The sequence below is a fragment of the Pantherophis guttatus genome, chromosome 18 (assembly GCF_059756535.1).
Source record: "Pantherophis guttatus breed Tessera chromosome 18, ASM5975653v1, whole genome shotgun sequence".
Lineage (NCBI taxonomy): Eukaryota > Metazoa > Chordata > Lepidosauria > Squamata > Colubridae > Pantherophis > Pantherophis guttatus.
In genome coordinates, this window is record NC_142080.1 from 8,911,514 (window position 1) to 8,927,903 (window position 16,390).

At 46.5% G+C, this 16,390-nt stretch overlaps 1 protein-coding gene across 38 annotated transcripts in view; it reads left to right on the forward strand.

Annotated features, from left to right (window-relative positions):
• NRXN2 (neurexin 2) overlaps positions 1 to 16,390 on the forward strand; it is a 493,176-nt gene that overhangs the window by 133,348 nt on the left and 343,438 nt on the right. For 25 of the 38 annotated variants that reach the window (XM_087880976.1, XM_087880996.1, XM_087880977.1 and 22 more), the window contains one exon: positions 2,244 to 2,312. The exons of 8 other annotated variants lie outside the window; for them this stretch is intronic. In XM_087880976.1, the coding sequence (XP_087737102.1) occupies positions 2,244 to 2,312 (69 nt within the window). The remainder of the gene's footprint in view (positions 1 to 2,243; positions 2,313 to 16,390) is intronic. 5 more of the 38 variants (XM_087880978.1, XM_087880983.1, XM_087880993.1 and 2 more) reach the window with 1 other exon arrangement.

Consider the following 16,390-nt stretch of genomic DNA (forward strand, 5'->3'; position numbering starts at 1 on the left):
CTTAAAATGGCACCTCTCCTCTTCAGGAGGAGAGATACCCAATGGGGGAACCCCAAGATTTGCCAGAGAATAAAATCATTTTTTTTTTTGCAAAGAAATCAATAACAAAGGGAATTTTGAAGCCGTGGAGGTGCCAGGGGAAGGAACAAAAGGGAAAATTTGACTTGATCCAAATCAAGTGTATGGATCACGACCGCTTTGCGTTCTGGCTTTAGTAAAACAATAATGTGATCAAAAAGGATTCCTCCCCTCTCCCCCTCACATACCCCGCCCCCCCCCCCCGGCAATAGATGAAAAAAAGTAGATTTTATAACAGTTTATCTTCCCAGCCACCTGTACTGTTTAAGTGATGGAGTGTTTTCTCTTCCCCCTCATTTGCATAACTGCTAAAATGTACATTTCCCCAGATTTTTTTTTTTTTAAATGCAAATCAGGCCGCTTTTCTTATGTGATAAATGTTTCAGCGCAAGTTCTTCTAGTATAAACGTTATTTTTTTTAAAAAATAAAATAAAATAAACACACACACATACAAACTAACAGCTGCTGTTTACAGGCAGCCTACCTTTCTTTCGCTGAATTTGGTTTCATTCGGATGCCAGCAGCCAGCCTGGGTGTGAAAACTGATAGGGCCTGTGCAAACTCTCCCCACCCCCCCAGGGAAATAATTGTTTTAGCCCCCCACCCCCTCTTCACACCTCAGCCTTTGTTTTATATCCTGCTGGTGTAGGGTTTTTCAAAGCAAATAAAGCGAGAACTCCTAAGAAACTGGTGAATTTCAGGTCATCTTCAACTTACAACCACAATGGAGCTCAGCCGTTTCTGTCCCTAAGCGAGAGACTTGTTAAGTGAGCTTGGCCCCCATTTTACGATTCACTTTTGCTAAGTGAATCCTGGCGGTTGTTAAGTGAGTAACCTGGTTGTTAAGTGAATCCGGCTTCCCCATTGACTTTTGCTTGTCAGAAAGTTGCAAAAGGGGATCACATGACACCCCCCCCTCCCCGGGACCAGCGGTGAAATCTTACTGGATCTGTCTGGTTCGCACGAACTGGTAGCGCCGGCGGCGGGAGGCTCCTCCCGCCTGCCGGAACGTCATTGCATCCTGTTTTTTACCCTCTGCGCCTGCGCAGAAGAGGTGCATAGCGCGCTCCCATTCCCGAACCGGTAGCAAAGGTAAATGGATTTCACCGCTGCCTGGGACATTGCCACCGTCATAAATAGGAGTCAGTTGCCAAGCTGCCTGAATTTTAATCACATGACCGTGGGGTGTGTGGCAACGGTCGTAAGTGTGAAAAATGGCCGCAAGTCATTTTTTCCAGTGCCATTGTAGCTTTGAATGGTCGTTAAATGGAACTGTTGTAAGTGGAGGACTACCTGTAATATGAACAGCTGGTAGAGACAGGGGTATAGGCATAAAAGAAAAGAAAAGAGATCAGATGGCCACAGTGGTGTTATCAGTTCTACACGTTTGTAAAAAAAAAACAGAGCTTTGATTGTATCACCATGGTTGCCATATTGATGTTTTAGAAATTATAACCTGGGTAGAGCCTCTGCTGGAAATGTACGTGCCTCCGGTTTTTAATCTCTGATAATACCTTTCATTGTGTTTGTACACAATATGTGAAATAGAACAGAATGGAACAAAATAGAATAGAGAAGAAAGAATAATAGAATAGAATAATGAAGGAATTATAATAAACTGGAATAGAATAGAATAGATATAAGAATAGAAATAGGGATACTGATAGGATAGGATAGAATATAGAATAGAATAGAATAATGAAGAAATAATAATAGAACAGAATAGAATAGAATGAAATGGAATGGAACAGAATAGAATAGAAAAGAAATTTGGAATGGAATGGAATGGAATGGAATGGAATGGAATGGAATAGAATAGAATAGAATAGAATAGAATAGAATAGAATAGAATAGAATAGAATAGAATAGAAAAAAAGAAAAGAAAAGAAAAAAGAAAAGAAAATATGGAGTAGAATAGAATGGAATGGAATAGAGAATAGAATTAAAAAGAATAGAATAAAATAGAACAGAACAGAACAGAATAGGATAGAATAATGAAGAAATAATAATAGAACAGAACAGGAATAGAATATGGAATAAGTCAAGGACTACCTGTAAAGTATGCTGCGGATGAACTGGTTTGTCCGGAGAGCACAGGGCTGTGTGTCTGGATTGGGCCCCGTGTCCAGTCTGTCCCCGCTAATGGTCTGTTCTGCTTCTCCAGTAGGGTCCTTCCTGTACTCGGAAGGGGGGGCAGAGAGAACAGCCAGTGAGACCCCCCAGGCATCAAAAGGTCAGTGGACATCCCTTCCACCCCACCCCACCCCCTCCACCTCTCCTCTAGTATGACAAAGGCTCAGCTGCCTGCTGTGGCAGCTTCCCCCATTATCAGCAAAGAGACCAGCCTCCCTCCCTACCAAAGGCAAATCCGAAAGTTTTCATCCATGGGGGGGACAAATAAACTGAAAAGCAAATTAGTTCCCGGAATTCCTTACAACCCCCTTGCATCTCCGTAAATCCTGCTTGAGCAGGGGGCGGGGTTGGAATAGAAGACCTCCAAGGTCCCTTCCAACTCTTATTATTCTATGTTTTTAAGGTCTCTTCCATTTCTGTTATTCCGGTTCAAGACAACGCCGGGATAATATGGCAAAATGAGTGGCCTCTAGAGCAGCATTTCTCAACCTTGGCTGTTTTAAAACCTGGCTGGGGAATTCTGGGTGTTGAAGTCCACAGGGTCTTCAAATGGTCAAGGTTGGGAAACCTTGCTACAGAGAGGGGTGGGCGTCAAAAATTTAAGCAAGGGGTTCTTTGCCTGGTTGCTGGGTGGGCGTGGCCATGCTGGGCATGGCCTTTTTTTAAAAATTTGATTTATATGCCGCTCTTCTCCGGAGACTCGGGGTGGCTTACAATGCATTAAGCAATAGCCTTCATACTTTTGTATATATTTTACAAACCTGACAGTCAGTTTATTGCCCCCACAAACTGGGTCCTCAATTTACCTACCTTAGAAAGGATGGAAGGCTGAGTCAACCTTGAACCTGGCAAGATTCGAACTCGCAGTAATTGTAGGCAGCTGGTGTTAATCACAAAGCTATCAGTCTGCTGAGCCACCAGGCCCTTTTTGGCCTCCTGCAGCACAACGGTGTGTATTTTGTGGTGCAGGAGGCCTCCCCAGGCTCCGGAGGCTTTTCTTGAGCCTCTGGGAGGGCGAAAACGGCTTCCCCAGGCTCCGGAGGCCCTCTGGAGGCCGGAAACTCACCCGTTTCCAGCCTTCCTGAACTTCCGATAGGCCTGTTTTTCGCCCTCCCTGAGCCTCCACGTGCAATCTGCACTTACTTGCATCCAAAACGGGCCGCGTGGGGACTCCTGGGAAGGGCCGGACAGGGTGGGCGGGGCCAGCCAGGAGTGGGATTTGGGGGTTCTCCAAACTGTACAGAATCTTAGCTAGAGGTTCTCCCGAATCCCTGTGAACCCCAAACGGCCCACCCCTGGCTACAGGGCAGGGAGGCTTTGCCGATTGACAAATACTTTACTTTTCAGTGTTTAAACTGGAGACGAAGCAGAAGATAGCAGGTTTTGCCTCTGGAAAAGGGGTGGCACCACATCAACATTCCAGCAAACTCCTTTTTTTTCTTTATGTCTTTTGGTTTTTTGCTCAGGAGTAGCTCCAGAGAAAACTGGAGAGTTTTCTCACTCCAAACTCCGGCTTTGGGGTTTCCAGGTGGTCTCCTGTCCAGTCCAAGGACTGAGGAGCGAAGTCCTGGCTCTGCTTAACTTTTAGTGAAGTTGCCATCTCCATATACCTCCTTTTGAATGGGGATTTCCAGTGGAGCCTGGAGCTTTTGGGGCACCGTGGACTAGAGGCATGATAAAGGGTGGCTGAATTCTCACCCGCTGCTTAAGCAGGCCGATGGAGAAATGCTGGTTGTCGTCTTGGTTAGTTGTGGTGCGTCCGTCCTGTTGCATTTGATTTGTTACGATGCGGCGGGTTGTGCGTTGCAGAAAACGGCTTATTTCCGTCATTCAGGCTAAACGTGTTGTGTGAATGCAAATGTCGCGAGGTTGCAAGTAAATTCTACTTGGGAGTAAGTGGGGGAGCTGATGCTGAAACGGAGGAGAAACTCAAGGCTAGAAACTCAAAAGAAGAACCGGTAGTAAAAAAATGCTAAATAAGTAAAAAAATAAATAAAATAAAGTTCCGACGATCCGCTGAGCGACACGTGATCGTCGGAACTTTTTTTAAGAAAACTTTTTAAAGCATTTTTAACTACCCAGTTCCATGTCGAAGTTGAAATCCACAGACGCTGGCTGGGGAATTCTGGGAGCTGAAGTCCACAGCTGCTATTAAAAATGGACAAGTTGAAATCCACAAGTTGAACTCCAGAAAGTCTTAAAGCGGACAAGGTTAAAAACAAAACAAACCCCATTGCGTTGATGTTTACACCTCTTGTGTGTTCTGAAATTTCTGGATTTCCCAGGACTGAGATAGCAAAAGGTGCTGGCGATGATACTTTTAAAATATTTTAAGTCATCTTCTTTCCCTATTCTCTCTACTCTGCAAGGATGAATTGGAGGCTCTGTTTTATATACCTCGGGTTTCAAATTTTAATCTTCCACATTTCAGGTAGGACGAAAGTTGTGTGTGTGTGTGTGGGGGAAACCTGCTCTGAAATTCTGGAGAGTAGCGGGTAGGATGGCTAACTAAGTCAGCACCCTGTGGTTATAATAGAATGAACTCTTTTCTAATCCATGAGGACTAGAGCCTTGTTTCCCTTTAGGCCCAGCGCAGCAGGGCAAGTTCTGTGTACAGTGGTTCAGTTCCAAATTGGCTGCTGGTTTGTGTAAGGTGCTGTCTAAGGATGTGTGTGTGTGTGGGTCTTCCTTTGTCCCATTTGTGTTACCCAGGTTGCTCTCCTTTGTATTACACCTTTTTACCGACTGCATATTTTAAATCTGGGTTAATGAGGTTTCGAAAGGAGCTTTAATGTGTGTATGAATCATTCCCAAAACTATTTCCGCCCAGCACCATTGACGAGGTAAAACATAAAGCTAATCTTGGTGGAAGCCTTCCTTGGTTTGATGTTTTGTAGTTTTGGGAAAAACTCAGATACAGGTTAACGGGAGTTGGAAGGGACCTTGGAGGTCATCTAGTCCAACCCCCCGCCCAAGCAGGAGACCCTACACCATTTCTGACAGATGGCTGGCCAGGGTCTTCTTGAAAGCCTCCAGGGATGAAGCTCCCACAAGTTCTGAAGGCAACTTCTCTTCCATGAGTTGATTGCTCTCGCTGTCAGAAAATTTCTCCATATTTCCAGGTTGAATCTCTCCTTGGTCAGTTTCCATCCATTCTTCCTTGTCTGGCCTTTAGAGAATAGCTTGACCTCTCTCCTCCTCTCTGGGGCAGCCCCTCAAATATTGGAAGATGCTCTCCTGTCTCCCCTGGTCCTTCTCTTCACTAGACTAGCCAGGCCCAGTTCCTGCCACCGTCCATCGTCTGTTTTAGCCTCCAGTCCCCTCATCATCCTGGTTGCTCTTCTCTGCACTCTTTCTAGAGCCTCAACCTCTTTATTATAGTGTGGTGATCAAAACTGGATGCAGGACTCTAGGTATAGTAGTAGTCTACACCTAGATGTTTAGTCCGTTTTTGGTTCTACGCATGCAGTTCTCAAGTGCGATCAGTTCAGCGATCAAATGCAGATACAGGCAGTCCTTGACCTATGACTATTTGTTTAGCAACCGTTCGAAGTTACAGTGGCAATGAAAAAAGTGACTTACACCAAGTCCTCACGCTTATAAACGGTGCAGCATTCCCACGGTCACGCGATTGAAGGGTGGGAGCTTGGCACTTAGAATGGGTGCGTTGAAGCCTCCGGAGTTATGCGATTGCCATTCGCGACTTTCCAAGCCAGCTTCCAAGAATGGGGGAAACCCAGATTTGCTTAACAACCGCATGATTCGCTTAACAACTGCGTTGGGGGTGTTACTTGGAACCCCGACACGGTGATTCTCTGAATAACCAGGATAAAAAACGGTCATAAAATCTGGCGCAACAACTTTTTAACAACCCACTTGTTTTAACCAGATGGAAATTCTGGTTCCAATTCTGGTCGTAAGTCGAGGACTGTCTAACTCGGACTGGGCTGCTTCCTCCTTGCTTCTTCCTGATCCTCTCTCTCCTGATTCTTTAGTCCCGATTTACAACGGTTCATTTAGTGAACCGTTCAAAGTTACAGCGGCACTGGGAAAAAAAATGTCTTAGGACCGTTTTTCCACACTTACGACTGGTGCAGCATCTCCCCCTAGTCATGTGATCAAAATTGGCAACTGGTTCGTATTTATGACGGTCGTAGCATCCCCTGGGGTCATGCGATCCCTTTTTGCAACCTTCTGACAAGCAAAGCCAATGAGGAAGCCAGATTCACTTAACAACCGAACAATGGCAGTGATTCATTTAACAGCTGTGGCAAGAAAGCTCGTAAGGTGGGGCAAAACTCACTGAAGAAGTGTCCCGTTTAACAACATAGATTTTGGGCTGGATTATGGTCGTAAATTGAGGATTGCTTGTATTGGTGTGTATCTCGGTCCAAGATGCATAAACAGCTGCATAAACAGAGGGATAGAAAGAATCAAGATCACGTGAAGTGTGAATACGACTTTATAATGCCTTGGGAAGGCCACACTTGGAATACTACATTCAGTTTTGGTCGCCACGATGTAAAAAAGATGTGGAGACTCTGGAAAGAGTGCAGAGAAGAGCAACCAGGATGATTAGGGGGCTGAAGGCTAAAACATGTCGAGAACGGTTGCTGGAACTGGGTATGTCTAGTCTGATGAAGAGAAGGACTAGGGGAGACATGATAGCAGTCTTCCAATATCTCAGGGGCTGCCCCAAAGAAGAGGGAGTCAAGCTATTCTCCAAAGCACCTGAAGGCAGGACAAGAAGCAATGGGTGGAAACTAATTAAGGAGAGAAGCAACCTAGAACTAAGGAGAAATTTCCTGACAGTGAGAACAATTAATCAGTGGAACAACTTGCCTCCAGAAGTCGTAAATGCTCCAACACTGGAAGTTTTTAAGAAGATGTTGGATAATCATTTACCTGAAATGGTGTAGGGTTTCCTGCCTAAGCAGGGGGCTGGACTAGAAGACCTCCAAGGTCCCTTCCAACTCTGTTATTCTATTCTATTCTATTCTATTCTATTCTATTCTATTCTATTCTATTCTATTCTATTCTATTCTATTCTATTCTATTCTATTCTATTCTATTCTATTTTTTTTTATTTATTTTTTAATTTGATTTATATGCCGCCCTTCTCCGAAGACTCAGGGCGGCTTACAATGTGCTCAGCAATAGCCTTCATCCTTTTGTATATTTATACAAAGTCAGCTTATTGCCCCCACAAACTGGGTCCTCATTTCACCTACCTTAGAAAGGATGGAAGGCTGAGTCAACCTTGAGCCTTGGCGAGATTCGAACCTGCAGTAATTGCAGGCAGCTGGTCTTAATAAGCTTAATAACAGGGTGCCTTAAACCCCTGTAGTACCAAGGTTCCTATTCTATTCTATTCTATTCTATTCTATTCTATTCTATTCTATTCTATTCTATTCTATTCTATTCTATTCTATTCTATTCTATTCTATTCTATTCTATTCTATTCTATTCCATTCCATTCCATTCCATTCCATTCCACTCCACTCCACTCCACTCCCTATTCCATTCCATTCCATTCCATTCCATTCCATTCCTAATTTCTATTCTATTCTATTCTATTCTATTCTATTCTATTCTATTCTATTCTATTCTATTCTATTCTATTCTATTCTATTCTATTCTATTCCATTCCATTCCATTCCATTCCATTCCACTCCACTCCACTCCACTCCCTATTCCATTCCATTCCATTCCATTCCATTCCATTCCATTCCTAATTTCTATTCTATTCTATTCTATTCTATTCTATTCTATTCTATTCTATTCTATTCTATTCTATTCTATTCTATTCTATTCTATTCTATTCTAAAGATTGAACCACGCTCGCCCCGTAGCCTGGCGTACGTCCACAGAGCAGGGACTCGCGAGAGGCTCTTGCCGTCTGAAGCAACACCCTGCATGTGACACTCACACTGTGCACGGGTCCCCTCTCCCTGCCAGCTGTGCGGAGCGTGAAATATCGCAGCCTTAATATTTAATTACAAAGCAAGCAATTAATACTCTCCATCCGGGGAGGGTGGCAGAGAGACGCCCTGGGAATGTTAGCATTAATGAGGCATTCAGTACAAATAAGATGCCGTTAATATACCAAAGGCTGTGATTGATCTGGATTGCAAGCAGCGTCGTGCAATGGGGGTGTGTGTGTCAGTAGGTCAGCGGACAAGGGCATAAAATACCAAAACCAGCCTATCGTTTTGAAATGACTCCTTCGTTGTAGCTGTGCGGTCTCTTTCTGCACCAGTGCCAGGGTAGGAAAGACGAATTTCATCTTGGGATTTATTTTATCCATTCCTTCCTTCCCCCCCCATCCCAAATCTTTAAGGAAAGAACAGATCGCAACACCTCCAACCTATTTAAATTTAACTTAAAAATTCCATGGAAGTTTGTGTCATTTAAAAAAAAAAACAACACAAAACCAAACATTGGTTTTGGTTTTTGATGCCCAGCTTGCGTTTCACTTGATCGTGTTTGGTGGATTTTTGATTCGATTTTAACTGCTGGCCGCCATCTTGGCCCAGCGATCCTGAGCCGGTGAGCAACAATTAAAAAAAAAAAAAAAGTCAATATCGCGATAAAATAAATAAGAATAAATACTCAGCGGGAATAAAGCAAAAAAAAAAATCAATTTAATATCTAGACAGCGTCGCCCTTGAATTGCAGAAACAAAAGCCAGGAATTACGCCAGTTTTGTGTCGCTGAAAATTACACGGTAGCACAAATGTTTCACAACCTTGGCAACGGTTAAGGTGGGGGGCCCTCAACGCCAGAATCCTCCAGCCAACCGTGCTGAAATCTTCAAGCTGCCAAGATTGAGACACACCGGTGTAGTATTTTGACACAGTCCCTCCATGGAGGCAGAGGTGAAATCCAGCAGGTTCTGACTGGTTCTGGAGAACTGGTAGCGGAAATTTTGAGTAGTTCGGAGAACCGGCAAATACCACCTCCGGCTGGCCCCAGAGTGGGGTGGGAATGGAGATTTTGCAATATCCTGCCACGCCCACCAAGCCACGCCCACCAAACCACACCATGCCCACCAAGCCACGCCCACAGAACCGGTAATAAAAAAAATTGGATTTCACCACTGCATGGAGGCTTAGTATGTACAACGTGGAGAACTCGGGGCTCCCTATTGTTCAGATTGAGAGCAAAGTCATTTCCTAATGAGGATGGAGGGTTAGTTCTCCGAGCTTGTGGGTTGGTTTCTGAATGTTTCATTACCAGGCTAGGTAACATCTTCAGCGTTGGCAAGGGTGGGATTGAAAAATTTTAGCAACCGGTTCTCTGCCCTGTGGCTGGGTGGGTGTGGCTGTGGGAGCGTGGCCTACTCTGCCTCCTGCAACAAGGCGGGGGACGGCGACGACGATACGTTTTCGCCCTCCCCAGGCTCCGGAGGCTTTTCTCGAGCCTCCGGGAGGGTGAAAATGGCCTCCCCCCCACACCCCCGGGGGCCAGAAACATCCTGTTTCCCTACTTCTGGTGGACCCAGAAGGCCCGAAAATTGGCGCATGCATGCGTGCCGGAGCTGAGCTCACATGCCCACCAATATGATTCGGGCGTGCCACCTGTGGGATGCGTGCCATAGGTTCGCCATCACGGCCCTATACCATTTCAGACAAGTGGCTGTCCAGTCTTTTCTTAAAAACCTCCAATGATGAAGCACCCACAACTTCTGGAGGGAAGCCGTTCCAGCTAGTTAATTGCTCTCACTGGCAGGAAATTTCTCTTTAATTCCAGGTTGCTTCTCTCCTGGATTAGTTTCCACCCATCGCTTCTTGTCCTGCTTTCAGGTGCTTTGGAGAATAGCTTGACTCCCTCTTCTTTGGGGCAGCCCCTGAGATATTGGAAAGCTGCTATCCTGTCACCCGTGGTCCTTCTTTTCTCCAAACTAGCCATAACCAATTCCTGCAATCCTACAATAGTCTGTATTCTAAGCGTGTTATTGCACATCCTAATGGCTTCTAATCCCAGTTGGAATAAATTGTGCTTGCCTTTGTGTTGCTTTACTTAGGCATACCTGGAGGAAAGTTAAACGTACCTTCCTCTCCTAACAACATCCTGCTCCTTTTGGAAATTTTAACGGGCTGCTGAGCATTGCACCCACGAGGACTAGCATCTTCGAACGGAGCCTTTCAGTTCCATTAAGGACGGTTTAATCGCTTCAGTGCCACGCTTCCTTTGTCTGGTTCAGCCCCGGGTGGTCTAGGGGGAAGAAACGATCCCACTGCGGTCCATGACGTTGTGCTTACTCGTCCCTGGCACCCAGAGGAAGACGTTTGAATGATGTAAACAGGAGTTAGATTCTGCAATGTTTACTTACTGGGAATTATGTGTGTGTGTGAAAGAGAAAGTGGAGATATAGAATAGAATAGAATAAGAGAGTTGGAAGGGACCTTGGAGGTCTTCTAGTCCAACCCCCTGCTTAGGCAGGAAACCCTACAGCATTTCAGACAAATGGTTATCCAACATCTTCTTAAAAACTTCCAGTGTTGGAGCATTCACAACTTCTGGAGGCAAGTTGTTCCACGGATTAATTGTTCTAACTGTCAGGAAATTTCTCCTTTGTTGTAAATTGCTTCTCTCCTTGATGAGTTTCCACCCATTGCTTCTTGTCCTGCCCTCAGGTGTTTTGGAGAATAATTTGACCCCCTCTTCTTTGGGGCAACCCCTGAGATATTGGAAGACTGTTATCCTGTCTCCCCTAGTCCTTCTCTTCATTAAACTAGCCATACCCAGTTCCTGCAACCGTTCTCCACCTGTTTTAGCCTCCAGTCCCCTAATCCTCTTGGTTGCTCTTCTCTGCACTCTTTCCAGAGTCTCCACATCTTTGAGTGTATTGAAAAGGCAAGGTAAAACAGAACTTGGGATTTCCCCGGGTGCTGCCCATCCACTCACCCAAAGAAAAAAAAATCCCTCCCACTTCAGTTTGATATACTGATTTTGCTTTCATGCTTTGCGTAACCCTTACCACTCCTCCTGCCCTCCCCACACCCCTTGCAGTAAAAGGACATGCACATCCTTGGCTTGTTGCTATGCCAACTGCGTACTGGGATGCGGGTTGTGCCAATCCCCCCGGGAATGGCAACGGGCATTAATTGTCCTGAAGTCTCCAGTTGATGAGCTAATGACTAAAGCTGCCACTGGTGCCAAAGGGGAGCCTCGGGAGCAGCTGCTGACACAGAAGCACCTTGGTGCCAATCACAGTTATGCAGCTGGAGGTGAAGAGGGGCGAGACTCTGGGTGCGAAACCCCCGTGCATGCATGTGCAACGCGGAGGGTGGGGACACACACGCATCAGTGAGTTTTCCTCGTAGGCGGCAGTTGAGCTAGACTGACGACACATAGATACAGGTAGTCCTCGACTTACGACCACAATTGTGCCCAAAACTTTCTGTGGCTGAGTGAGACATTCTTTAAGGAAGTTTGTTAAGGAAGTTTTGTCCCATTTTGGACTGCTGATCCAGGTCTACAGAGGAATGATTGAGTCTCTCATTTGCACCTCCATAACTGTCTGGTTTGGCTCTGCAGCCCAACAAGACAGACAGAGACTTCAGAGGAGCATTAGAACGGCAGAAAAACACAATGGCTACCAACCTGCCTTCCATGGAGGACCTGTATACTGCACAAGTCAAAAAGAGGCTGGGAAAATATTTACAGACCCTTCGCATCCTGGACATAAACTGTTTCAACTCCTACCCTCAAAACGATGCTATAGAGCACTGCACACCAGAACAACTAGACACAAGGACAGTTTTTTTCCCAAATGCCATCACTCTGCTAAACAAATAATTCTCTCAACACTGTCAAACTATTCACTAAGTCTGCATTACTATTATGCTTCTCTTCCTTACTAGTATCTATCTCTTCCCACTTGTGACTGTATGACTATAACTGTTGCTGGTATCCTTCCGACAGGGTCTTATTTTCGGGGAAACACGGTAGTACAAGATGAATTCTGAGCAACCTGAGTAATAACACTCTATAAAGCATTAGTAAGGCCACACCTAGAATATGGCATCCAGTTTTGGTCCCCACATGATAAAAAAGAGGTTGAGACTCTAGAAAAAGTGCAGAGAAGAGCAACCAGGATAATTAGGGGACTGGAGGCTAAAACATACGATGGACGGTTGCAGGAACTGGGCCTGGCTAGTCTAGGGAAGAGAAGGACCAGGGGAGACAGGAGAGCATCTTCCAGTATTTGAGGGGCTGCCCCAGAGAGGAGGAAGGGGATCAAGCTATTCTCCAAAGCACCCAAAGGTCAGACAAGCAACAATGGGTGGAAACTGATCATGGAAACTGACCCCATGGAAGCATGGAGCCCGTTCAATAGCTGTTAAGTTCAGAATGCATTCTCCTGTCATTTTGCTCTTAGACCTTTTTTTTTAAACTGTTTTATCTGTATTTTAATGGTTCTGTTTTAATGATGTTGATTGTTTGGCTTTGTGGTTTCAGTCAAGTGCACTGCCCTGAGTTGCGAGCGTGTGAGAAGGGTGGCTTTTTAAATCAGGTAATTAAATACTAATGGCACCGCTCTGGGGGTGTATCCAGCAATTTAATCTGTCCTTCTGGTCCTGTTAGCTAGAGAAGCCCCCTCCTCAATAGATGTACGCAGGAAGGGAGGTTCCGCTTTTTAGAATTTGCTCCCCAGGGAGTTTGTTAACTTTCTGCAAACAAGGCCAATTTGTGTTATTTAAGAAGCCTTTGGTCTAATCTGTGATGGCGAACCTATGGCACGCGTGCCAGAGGTGGCATGTGGAGCCATATCGGTGGGCATGCGAGCATTGCCCTAGCTCAGTGATGGCTAACCTTTTTGCCGTCACGTGCCAAAAGTGGAGGTTGCACAGGGGGGGTTGCGTGCATGCGTGCCCACACCTATAATTCAATGCCCCCCGTGCCCCGTCCCCCTGCTTTTGGCACGCGATGGCAAAAAGGTTACCGGTGGGCCTGGTAGGTTTGTTTTTTGCCCTCCCCAGGCTCCAGAGGCTTTCTTGGAGCCTGGGGAGGGCAAAAACGGCTTTCCCCACCCCCCAGAGGCCGGAAATGGCCCGTTTCCCGACTTACAGTGGGCCTGGAAGGCCCAAAAATCAGCTGGCTGGCGCACGCATGCGAGCTGGAGCCAAGCTAGGCCAACGCTCACATGCCTACAGATACGGCTCTGCGTGCCACCTGTGGCACGCGTGCTATAGGTTCGCCATCACAGCCCTAGCTCATCTCCATGCGCACACCGGCCAGCTGATTTTCGGGCCTTCTGGGCCCACCGGAAGTCAGGAAACAGGCTGTTTCCAGCCTCCGGGGGGGGGGGGGGGAGGCCGTTTTTGCCCTCCCCAGGCTCCTAGAAAGGCTCTGGAGCCTGGGGAGGGCGAAAAAGGGGCTTGGAGTGAGATGGAGTCAATCTTCTTGGGAGGGAGGACAACTTTAAAAAATTCTTTTTAAAAACTAAAGAGAAACTTGTTTTTTTGTCTTGCCTTTTGGTGCTTTGGAAAATAAATTTATTTATTTATTTATTTAATTTATTGGTTCGATTTATATGCCGCCCTTCTCTGAAGACTCAGGGCGGCTTACAATGCGTTAAGCAATAGCCTTCATACTTTTGTATATACCTGCTTAGTAGGGCTTTTGGCCCCCCCAAGCAGTGGTTTTTTTTTATACAAAGTCCGTTTATTGCCCCCACAATCCGGGTCCTCATTTTACCTACCTCGAAAGGATGGAAGGCTGAGTCAACCTTGAGCCTGGTGAGATTTGAACTTGCAGTAATTGCAGACAGCTGGTGCTACTTAACAACACTTTAGTCTGCTGCGCCACCAAGGTTCCCCCCTCCTCTTCTTTGGGGCAGCCCCTCAAATACTGGAAGACTGCTATCATGTCACCCTCCTAGTCCTTCTTTTCTCTAGACTGTTTTTGTTGTTAGTTGCGATTGTGTCCGATCCATCGGGACCCCCATGGACAACCTTTCTCCAGGCCTTCCTGTCCTCTACCATCTTCCGGAGTCCATTTAAGTTCCCGCCGACTGCTTCGGTGACTCCATCCAGCCACCTCGTTCTCTGCCGTCCCCTTCTTCTCCTTTTGCCCTCCATCGTTCCCAGCATTCGGGTCTTCCTTCCAGGGAGTCCTTCCTTCTCATTCGGTGGCCAAAGGATTTCTCTAGACTAGCCAAACTCAAATCCTGCAACCGTTCTTCGTCTGTTTTAGCCTCCCAGCCAGCTGATCCATCTGATTCCGCAGCTATGTGGGATTCAGTCGTACACCTACAGAGCCCTCGCACCCAATTTTGGGGTCACTGCCTCCTTGGCTAATGAACGCTTGCTCCTCTATAAGGCCCATCGATTGCGTTCACACATTGTGTCCTGAGCCAGGTTCTCGGATTAGGTTATTTTTCTGGCTTTGACTTCCATGCAAGGCTACAAAATAGTAGCACGTGTTGCAAACGAGGTTGCTAATTTGTACCTGAGCTGGACAAGCGTGTCCTGCAGGTAGCAATTGTGCTGCGTTAACCTGCATTTCGCAGGTTGTGTGAACCTCACTTGACAGATGCCGGCTTACAATCCAAGGGCCGAGGTTAGTCTGTAGCTCTACATGCAAACTGAGAACTCGCAGGGATGTTAAAATGGAAATTGGAAATCAAGAGCGCCGCGTTTTACATCTAGGTTGAATCTGGCAGGGTGGCATTTTCTGATCCTTTCCTACTAATTTACGCTTCGTTTTTGTTTACCTCTAGTTTAGATTTCTCACATCTTTGGCTGGGCATTTGTTTTTCCGTTTACATGGTGATGACCTTGGTTTTATAAGCGGAAAGCAATAACATTTGTAGTGCATGTAGTTGAAAAAGAAATCTAATATCTCCGAAGTGAGCCGGGAAGCCTGAAGCGAAGAGACCTCCGGAGGCTGCTTACCCAGCAATCTGAGTGATGCTAATTGGTGAGAAAATACAACGGCTCTGTCAGCCCTTCAAGGTAGACCAGGCTAAGAGATCAAAGTTGTGAATGCCGAGGCTGCTTTTCCTCTCTGATCCTCAAGATCAGGGGTCTCCAACCTTGGCAACTTTAAGAATTGTGGGCTTCGACTCCCAGAATTCCTCAGCTAGCAAAAGCATTGTGGACTTCAAATCCCAGAATTCCTTAGCCAGCAAAAGCACTGTGGACTTCGACTCCCAGAATTCTTCAGCCAGCAAAGCATTGTGGACTCCGACTCCCAGAATTCCTCAGCCAGCAAAAGCATTGTGGACTCCGACTCCCAGAATTCCTCAGCCAGCAAAAGCATTGTGGACTCCGACTCCCAAAATTCCTCAGCCAGCAAAAGCATTGTGGACTTCGACTCCCAGAATTCCTCAGCTAGCAAAAGCATTGTGGACTCCGACTCCCAGAATTCTTCAGCCAGCAAAAGCATTGTGGACTTCGACTCCCAGAATTCCTCAGCCAGCAAAAGCATTGTGGACTCCGACTCCCAGAATTCCTCAGCCACCAAAAGCATTGTGGACTCCGACTCCCAGAATTCCTCAGCCAGCAAAAGCATTGTGGACTCCGACTCCCAGAATTCCTCAGCCAGCAAAAGCATTGTGGACTTCGACTCCCAGAATTCCGCACTCAGCAAAGCATTGTGGACTCTGACTCTGGAGCCTGGGGAGAGCGAAAAATGGGCCTTCCGGTCCCACCGGAAGGTGACAAATGGGTCATTTTTGGTCTCCAGAGGGCCTCCGGGGGGTGGGGAAGGCTGTTTTCGGCCTCCCCAGACTCCTAGAAAGGCTCTGGAGCCTAGTGAGAGAGAAAAATGGGCCTACTAGCCTATCGCGTGCCAGGAGCACAGGGAGTGGGGGGGTTCGCGTGCACATGCATAGGGGCGGGGTGCATAGAATTATGGGTGTGGGCCCCCCACCCCCCCACCCCCCACCCCTCCTGGCACACGATGGCAAAAAGGTTAGCCATCACTGACAAAGAACATAGAATTTGGAAGGGACCCTGGAGGTCATCCAGTCCAACCCCCTGCCCGAGCAGGAGAGCCTCTCTACCATTTCAGACAAGTGGCTGTCCAGTGTCTTCTCGAAAGCCTCCATAGCGCAGTCTGGGCCTCTGTTCTGGATGAACGCTCTTTGTAGGAAAATGCATCTGGTCTCAAAATGCAAGCGTCGTCCCTTTTCAGACAGCGCCTCTCTCTTGGCAGGATCTATCA